At 43.8% G+C, this 9,239-nt stretch overlaps 1 protein-coding gene and 1 long non-coding RNA gene across 2 annotated transcripts in view; one reads left to right on the plus strand and one right to left on the minus strand.

Moving 5' to 3' along the window:
- The first annotated feature begins 6,038 nt into the window (after positions 1-6,038).
- LOC146565141 (uncharacterized) lies at positions 6,039-7,357 on the plus strand. Its single transcript, XR_014894040.1, has 2 exons — positions 6,039-6,253; positions 7,089-7,357. It is a non-coding gene; the product is annotated as an uncharacterized LOC146565141 (long non-coding RNA).
- An 80-nt stretch (positions 7,358-7,437) lies between these two features.
- LOC146565142 (uncharacterized) overlaps positions 7,438-9,239 on the minus strand; it is a 1,938-nt gene continuing 136 nt past the window's right edge. Inside the window, exons 1-2 of the mRNA XM_085288031.1 lie at positions 8,849-9,239; positions 7,438-7,963 (exon numbers count right to left, since the gene is read on the minus strand). The exon at positions 8,849-9,239 is cut by the window's right edge and continues 136 nt beyond it. Coding sequence (XP_085144157.1) covers positions 7,693-7,963; positions 8,849-9,108 — 531 coding nt within the window. The 5' untranslated portion in view covers positions 9,109-9,239 and the 3' untranslated portion in view covers positions 7,438-7,692. The remainder of the gene's footprint in view (positions 7,964-8,848) is intronic.

The following is a 9,239-nucleotide window of genomic DNA, read 5'->3' on the forward strand; positions in this document are numbered from 1 at the left end:
CAACGGCAAAATCTGGGTTCTTTTCCAAGTCAACTGCAACCTGGTTGGGCAGCCCTGCCAGCACTGCCGAACGAAACCACGCTCTACTTTCACCCTCCTTCCCCGGATGTATTCCTGTTCCTAACAACCATTGTTCCTTTGCTTTAGCTAAACACTCTCTGGGTGTGTTTTTGGGATCCCAAATAATTTTTGGAATGGCTCCAAAGTTAGGAGTTGGGTCCTTCTCCCGAACTGCATCTGCTAAGTCACTCTGCACCTCATGATATTTCAGGTCATTTGCATATCTGGTTGTTTGAGCTATCTGCTCTACATCTGCTAACCCACCACCCAGCATACAACGTCCGGCCAAAGCGCGAAAGTCGCCCAGCGCTAATTCTTCTCCTTCCCAATGTTCTCCCTTGGTTATTGGTGGAAGTTGTTTAACCAATGCTTCCAAATCTCTCACCTTATAGGCGCGATAAACTGGTTCGTTCTTTGGACCTGCTATTAGAGGCAGACTTAAACCAGGGTCAGGAGCTCCTTGTTCAAAACTCACTCTTCTACTCTTCCTCAACTTTCCTTTCCCCTTTGAGCTCTTAAATATGGGCTGTCTCTGTGCTTGGTCTCTCTTCACACTTCTTTTCCTCAAAATTAGGCTTGTACTTGGTTGGGGTTCAGCTCCTCCATCTTCGTCCTCCTCACCGTCTTCTTCTTCTGATGACGTCGCACGGTCTTCATTCTCCTCTTCTGGCCCTCCCTGCATTACTCTCTGCTTTATAACCTCCAATGCTGTTAATGCCTCTATTAACGCACGTGGGGGCTCATGCATTTGTCCATACACTTCTCCTTCAGTTTTTAACACCAAGCTCAGAGGCATATTCTCACCCAGCCCTTTCTGTTGGGATGTAATAAGTTTGCTTACCTCAACCTCCATCGCTTGGCACTCTTTCTCTGCTGATTTTAATGCTCCAGGTGAAGCCAAACGAATAGCTTTCTTAAGCTGTTCAAGCTGATCCTTCAGAGGTTTGCATCCCCTTTTCCCACTAGGTGTCGCACCCGAGCTGTCAGCCATTCTCTGAAACACAGACTTACCTCTTCCAATGGCGTTGGTCGACTCCACCTTCTTGGTCTAGGTCACCCAGACACGCTTAACTTTCGGTTTCAGTCTTCGTCTCGCTGTTCTCGCAACCACTGGCTCCTCTTCCCCTACTCGGTGATACACAAAGTTTAACCCAGCACTTTAGACGCTGTCCTCGCGTTCTCAAGCGTTGACACTCAATCAAAATTATTCGCCCTCAAAGTGTTAATATATGACACCAGCAACCCTTATGCGCAACGCGCTCACCTCCGTATACTTACCTCTCCAATAGTTCCTCGGATTAGTGTTTTTTCATTTATTTTAAACCCATTAACGGCGCTGCGCGTCCCTTATATACTTTACAGCAACACACCCTCAAGCATCCCGTACTAATAAATCTAAAACCAAGAAATCACCTTTATGACATTATGTCAAAGCTTTCTCCATGTTGCACAGCCTGCCACAGGTTTAACAAAAAATCGCTGCCCGAGAAGGCTCCCACATATCAAGGTGGTCGTTTTCACAAACTTCCAGCAGACCCTCAAATAAACAAAAACAACGACCCAGGCAGGCTTCCAGTTCAGCCTCCTCAATTTCTATGCACACCGAAAACTCATGGGGAGATTCTTCTGTCTCCCCGTGTCCTACACAATTCACCTCCAAATGATCCCCTACAATTGAAATTTCAGTGTGGAATGACGCAGAGATTAACATTTCCTTATTTATTCACTATATGTAACCTGAATTTTCTCTCTCTTATCAAATAACAAAGGTTATCTTTACAATTTGTTATTGAACTACTAATTAAGTTGCTTTTTATGGTGTCAGTGATAAACTGCCCCTAAAAAGTCCACTTTATTGCGTGCTCATTGAGTTACTCCTATCAAAGCTATTTAACAAGTTCAATTTACACATACTCATTAATTTGTCACGCTTATTAGTGGCTCATGGTTGCTTAAAGCCTATGTCTGACTTGACCACAGAGTTAGAGAATCATTCAATCCTCTCAGGACGACCACTCCACTTACTCTGCATCCAGTCAGCTCATGAATTAACAACCCTTGCAGACTGTAACCCTTTTATTTTTTGTTTATGCCTTCAAATCCACCTTAAATCTTCTTTACCTAAACGTTGGTTTTAAACACAAACAATTCTTATATTCTATTTTGAAACGCTGTCACCATTCATATATTTACAATGTTATTATTTACTAAGCCAGCATTTTAATTGCAGACATTTATCCACATTTGCAAACAATAGTTATAGAGCTGAATGACACACAAAACCGAAAGCATAGTCCTCTCATGCGCTCTGCATCAGCTGCCTCATTTGCATGCACACACACTCTTCATCTAAGAATAGCAGCAGGCAGTCAGTGCATTGCTGACTCGACCCACAGAGATCTTTTTTATTACAGAGACGTCTTATATTTACAACTGCACAGATTTTAAACCTTTTAACACCTATCGAATTTCGACAAATTTAACATAACCGTTTTTTGCGATCAATTAACTAGTATCAAGACTTTAACTGTTTCTGGCCTCATTTCTAAAATCCCTAACTCAATTTAAAAGCGTCAACCAACCCAAACTTTTTGAAGTTTTAGGTTAAAGTTACACGCCCGAAGTCCACTTCTGCTGGCCAAAAAAGCGCAGATACCGTTTCAAACGGTAAGGAGACTCTAACTCCTAGCTTAATTCCGGGATGCCCTGTACCCCACAGCTAAACCACACTGAACTAACCCTCTTCGCCGAGAGGTCAATGTCGCGCGTCCACGACAAGGAGGGAGCGTAACCTCCGGGCTCTGCGCTTCCTAGCAGACTCGAACTGCCGTTCTAGAATAATTTATAATACTTTGAAACAACAATCAACACCCGAAACAAGTGTATAACTGAAGCAGGTGCAACCTAGTGGTCAAATGGAGACTCCAACTCACAAAATGACCGCTCAGGTCCACTCTTATGACCAAATTTGGACTCTAACCAACACAATAACCAATTCCCTACCAAACTACTTGAGACTCTAACTCAATTTCTTTGGGACTTCAACCCAGTATTTAAACTTTTCTTATCAGACTCTTAACTACTTTCATTTCTTCTTAGCAGAACTCTAACTGCTTCAACTCATGAGATTTTCATCAAAATCAAAACAGACATCCACCAGTAACTTCAGTGAGTAGACTTAAATTTTATCATATCCAATTTGGCACACTTTGGAAATAATTCAACAGGTAGTGCCTTACCTTTTGGATAAGCCGGCTTATGCCCACTCACTTAGACCACTGGAATTCATGTCTGCCCGTCAGACCACCCAAGACCCCGGATTTCTCCGTCCAAACCTCCAACTCTCCCTCCTCAATAACCGGACGAAGCCCCCAAATGTTAAGATTCAATATTGAGGAAGGGTACAAGAGGTGATCGAAGAATAACCACACCGATCCGGCCGGGTGAAGTCAAACGATGATTTTAATGAATACACGCGTGGGAAGACAACTCTGTACGCAGACAGGAAGTAGTCTTCGACTTAATCAAAGCATGAACAGATATTTTATAGCATCAGGGTTTGTTTACTGACGCCCCTTCATGCGTCACAGATACATTTTATACATAGATCAGATCAACATCATCATGACTTTTCACCTAGAAAATCATCTTCTATTTTCATGGCTAGCCCTTCCTGTCTACCTTTCAGTTCTTGTCTTGTTCCTCTTTCTTGCCGAGACACCAAGAAACGGTTCCTCTTTTACCAAGACAATTTTGCAGTTACAGCCAAACATAACTAACCTCTCCTCTAAATAAATCTAACTTAAAGTGTGTGTGTGTGTGTGTGTGTGTGTGTGTGTGTTGACCTCACATGCTCTTTGTGTCACCTCTTCACCTACTGTCTGTGTCTCGTCCTCAAATGCTCTTTCTCAATTCACCTGTTGCACTTCTGACCTTTTACCAGACCAGAAGCTCACTGAGACTATGTGTATGTCTTCTACTAAATAAATGTTTTAACCAAGAACCTCTACTAAAACCTTAATATAAAATGACCTGATATAAGTGTTTTGTAAGCATGTATTGCGATTCCTTCTATGGCTCCAAGTCACTTGCACAATAGATTGTCCGAACATCGCGCCGAACAAAGCTTCCGACCCCCAATTAATTGACCGAGCTCCAACTCTTTAATAAGCACAGATATGCATTGTGTATAAAATAGTCATAGCTGCTTAAGGCCTTCTTAAAGCTATCTGTTACATTGTTAAAGCCTCGTCTTAGCCTGCGGCTCAAAATAACTTCCTGGTTTCACTTCTGCATACAACTTCCTGTCAGCCTGCAACTCAGTCTTTCTGAAAGAGACACTGTTTAAACCTTGGAATGCAATATCCATGCTGCAGATTATATTATTAATGCAATGACAATTATTTAACAATAGCAGTAAAATAATTTCCCTCCTCGACAATACATACATACATCCTACTATTAAAAAAGTAATAAAGTTAGGGTCCCTTTACAATGTCAGAAGGAGGGAGGCACTAAGGCACCGCCTTCCGCCCCTCGACGCCCTCGCGGTGCCACCTCCTTCTGACAGGAACTTCCTACAGACCAGGTATGAATGATGCCTGACTGGACATACAAAACTCACAAGTTCCTGGCTCTCACGGCTCCTCTGAAGAGGGTTAGTCCAAGAAGGAGGGGCATCGCGAGGGGCGTCGAGGGACGGGGGACTGTGCCTCACTGCCCTCGCCTTCTTCTAGAAAGCCGTCTTCAACCGAGTCGAGAGAGCCGGGAACAAAAAACACACACACACACACACCCATACACCCACCCATCCATCCATCCATCCTACTATTAAAAAAGTAATAAAGTTAGGGTCCCTTTACAATGTCAGAAGGAGGGAGGCACTAAGGCACCGCCTTCCGCCCCTCGACGCCCTCGCGGTGCCACCTCCTTCTGACAGGAACTTCCTACAGACCAGGTATGAATGATGCCTGACTGGACATACAAAACTCACAAGTTCCTGGCTCTCACGGCTCCTCTAAAGAGGGTTAGTCCAAGAAGGAGGGGCATCGCGAGGGGCGTCGAGGGACGGGGGACTGTGCCTCACTGCCCTCGCCTTCTTCTAGAAAGCCGTCTTCAACCGAGTCGAGAGAGCTGGGAACTTGTGAGGTGTGCATGTCCTGGTGGGACAAAAAACAAACAAACAAACAAACAAACAAACAAACATACATACATACATACATACATACATCCTACTATTAAAAAAGTAATAAAGTTAGGGTCCCTTTACAATGTCAGAAGGAGGGAGGCACTAAGGCACCGCCTTCCGCCCCTCGACGCCCTCGCGGTGCCACCTCCTTCTGACAGGAACTTCCTACAGACCAGGTATGAATGATGCCTGACTGGACATACAAAACTCACAAGTTCCTGGCTCTCACGGCTCCTCTGAAGAGGGTTAGTCCAAGAAGGAGGGGCATCGCGAGGGGCGTCGAGGGACGGGGGACTGTGCCTCACTGCCCTCGCCTTCTTCTAGAAAGCCGTCTTCAACCGAGTCGAGAGAGCCGGGAACTTGTGAGGTGTGCATGTCCTGGTGGGACAAAAAACACCCACCCACCCATCCATCCATCCATCCATCCATCCTACTATTAAAAAAGTAATAAAGTTAGGGTCCCTTTACAATGTCAGAAGGAGGGAGGCACTAACGGTGTGTTCACACCGAACGCGATGGACGCGAATAGAGCGTCAGGTTTACATGTAAAGTCAATGGAAAGGCGCGATGACGCGCGATTGCGGGTCCCGCGAAAATTCGGAAGCAGATTTGCGTCACGAAAACGCCAAAACGCGTGAAACGCGCGAAACGCGCGTCAGTGTAGCGCGTCTGGCGCGTTTGACTCGCGAATAAAACCACGCGCGTGAGTTTTTGTGTTGCATTTTGTGCATACGCGCGTTTCGCGTCTACCGCTCGAGTTGGAAAAATCTGAACTCCAGCGTAAAATCGCGCCGCGACAACCAATCAGGAGCCTGGTGACGTGGCTGTTACCTAGGTCAAAGGGGCAGATCCAGCCAAAGCCTTTCATACTTCAATGGAGGGGAAGGCTAATCAATGCGGTAGCAAACAACTCGGAGCTGTACAACACCAGCTGCTTTCAGTACCGAGACAGGAATAAAAAGGACCGAGCTTGGAGGAAGATATGTGAAGAGATCGGGCAACCTGGTAAGTTCATTCATTTCTCTTTTGAAAGTTTTCACTGACCCTGGAAGCCGCACAAAAGCTAGCAAGCCACCGCTATTTTCCCACTGACGTACAAATACCGTTCTGCTTTTATGCATGTTGTCATTTAGGAATATATTTTATTGTTTATTAATAAACAGCACACAGTGGTCCCGCTGTTCATCCGTCACTGCTTTGCTTTTTCGCTGATTTTTTATTGCACAGTACAGCATTGCATTCTGCAGCCTGATTGACAAATCTCCTGCGCTCGCCAAATTTATCACGTTTGGTTTTGATAACCATCGCGTCCAATAGAAAAAACAGCACAAAAACACCTATAACTATGAGCCTCATTCGGAAATAGACACCTGCACCGTGAGGGAAAAAGGCGCACGAAAGTGGCGGGCAGATGAAGACAAACCGCGGCATAATAATACTTTTACGTTTTGCAATCTACAAAGGTTTGCACTTTGAGAATCAATTGTGAGAACTGTGACCAGGGGCTAGTTATTCTGAGAACCCCTGCAATAAATGAGGGACCACTGTCTACTCTACGATTATTATATCGAACCTGTTAACATTTAATACTGTATTGATAGAACCAACTGATTCTGCAGCAGAGCATCCCCAGTCCCTGAGCTCCTGCTGCTGCACCCACAGATATGTACAGCAAGCACTGATACCTTTTTAGTCGGTGGGATTCCCTTGTGATCACCTTTACTAAATATCTACAACCAATCTGATTATATCCTGTTATTGTTTTTTTTTTTTTTTCAATGTTGAAATTAAAATCTAGTAGCAGCCTTCTCATTTCTTTGTGTTTTGTGCTGTTTTACAGGCCCACAGAGGAGGACGGCTCCGAGGCAGATGAGGGACGGGTCCCAGGACGGTCCATCGGCGGTGGAGCTGGCCATCCTGGAGTCCCTGAAGAGGCCACACCAGTCTCCAATGGAGCATTTCCTCCTCAGCCTTGTTCCTGCTCTGGAGAGCAGCTGGTCCTTTTTATTCCTGTCTCTCTGTAAATTCTTATATTTTATATATTTATGTTTAATGTTTTTCTGTTTGAGACTTTTAATATTATTTCAAATAAATGTTTATAATGACTAATGTCTCAGTTCTACTACACAGCAAATGTTGGCACACAACTTGACACATGTAGAATTTATTTCATATTATACTAATGACAAAATATACTGATACAGTGGGATGCAGAAGTTTGGGCAACCTTGTTAATAGACATTATTTTCCTGTATAAATCGTTGGTTGTTACAATAAAAAATGTCAGTTAAATATCATACAGGAGACACACACAGTGATATTTGAGAAGTGAAAAGAAGTTTACTGGATTTACAGAAAGTGTGCAATAATTGTTTAAACAAAATCAAGCAGGTGCATCAATTTGGGCACCACAAAAAAGAAATGAAATGAATATTTAGTGTATATCAATGTGTGTGTCTCCTATATGATATATGGGGTGCCTTTGTCTGGACGTGCTTCCCATCCAGAGCTGCACAGCACAGAGGAAAGTTCCAGCGCTCCTGGAATCCCTCTGTGATGGACCGCCAGTCTCCAGGTGAAGGCACAGCCATGAAGTCGTCCACTAGACAGTCCCAGATGGACGTCGCTGCCTGGGGGGTGATCTGGCTCACCGTGGACACACCGACTCTGAAACTGAACGCGATGGTCCTGAAGGAGTCCCCGGTGACAAGGAACCTGGACAAAATTGTTCAAAATCAGTATTATGTGTACTGCAGTTACAAAATACATTATTCAAATTCCAAAATACTTTTGTGATGTCAGATTTAAATCACAAAACTTAAATCTTACATAAAACATTTTGTAATTATAAGGATAATTACAAAATGTATATTAGATAATATCTAAAACAGTTGTGTTTTGTTTTAACTTTAACATATCATAATTTGATTGGTAGCAACTTTCACAACTACAGTGAGCCAATCACTCATAATTCCTAAACATGTCAATCAGGTAGGAATGAAGTAAGACATTAATAGAAATAAAGAGTTGTGTGTTGACATGTAGCCCTTTCCTTGCTTAAATCATTAATATTTTTGAAAAATTAATCTGTGATAAGACAGCTTATCAAGATAGAACCATGTAACTAGAGATGAACCAAACTGTTCACAGTTTTATCTAACTCTGTTTTAATAAAGGCTGGTGACCCCTGCTATAGAGTCTGACAGCTGCAGGGATTATATACAAATATTCAACTATCCCAGAATTAAACCAGGTCTAAATAAAAAGGAGTGAGTATCACTACAAGGTTAACTCAGTGGTCCTAATGCTACAGTTTGATATCAGCAAACACCGAGCGCATACATTGATGTGACACCACAGCCATGCTATCATTCAAACACTGATAACAGCATAAATCGAATTAAATCGGGACTTGATGAGACCTGAGTATCACTAGAAATATTATAAAGAGTCGTCTCTGTACCACAGTTTGCTTTCAGTAAACACCGACAGCATTCACTGTTAGCATAGCACATCCATGTTAGCAGTGTATAACTGGATGGATTAGCATATTAGCACAGATATCAATAAAGGACTACCGTATTAAATAGTTTTACTAACCTCAGGCAGACGGACAGGCGCTCTGCAGGTGGGATTGAGCGTCTGTAGTTGGTGTTTAAGCGGGCGATGCTGGGACCGACGAGGGAAAGCAGGTCCTCCAACTGGCCGACGGTGATAGCGCTGGAATCGGCCGTCATCCAGGCGCAGCTCCTGGAGCAAGTGATGAAACTCACCAAACTGCTCATGCCTCCGGAGGACCTGATGGACCCAGGTACGGCGAGGACGTCTTTTACGCCGCTGCTCTGCTCTCCACAGTACATAGAGAAGGGAGACTCTCTCTTCAAGCGCTAGCTCGATAGCTGCCATCTTGCAAAGATACCAGTCTGGCACAACTCCCTCCCACATTTCCGGTTCACGCGCGTCAAAATATCATATTTTGAGGCGCGATGGA

The sequence above is a fragment of the Mchenga conophoros genome, linkage group LG10 (assembly GCF_057382185.1).
Source record: "Mchenga conophoros isolate Kocher_MC1m ecotype Shallow Benthic linkage group LG10, M_conophoros_male_GT1.1, whole genome shotgun sequence".
NCBI classification, from domain to species: Eukaryota; Metazoa; Chordata; class Actinopteri; order Cichliformes; family Cichlidae; genus Mchenga; species Mchenga conophoros.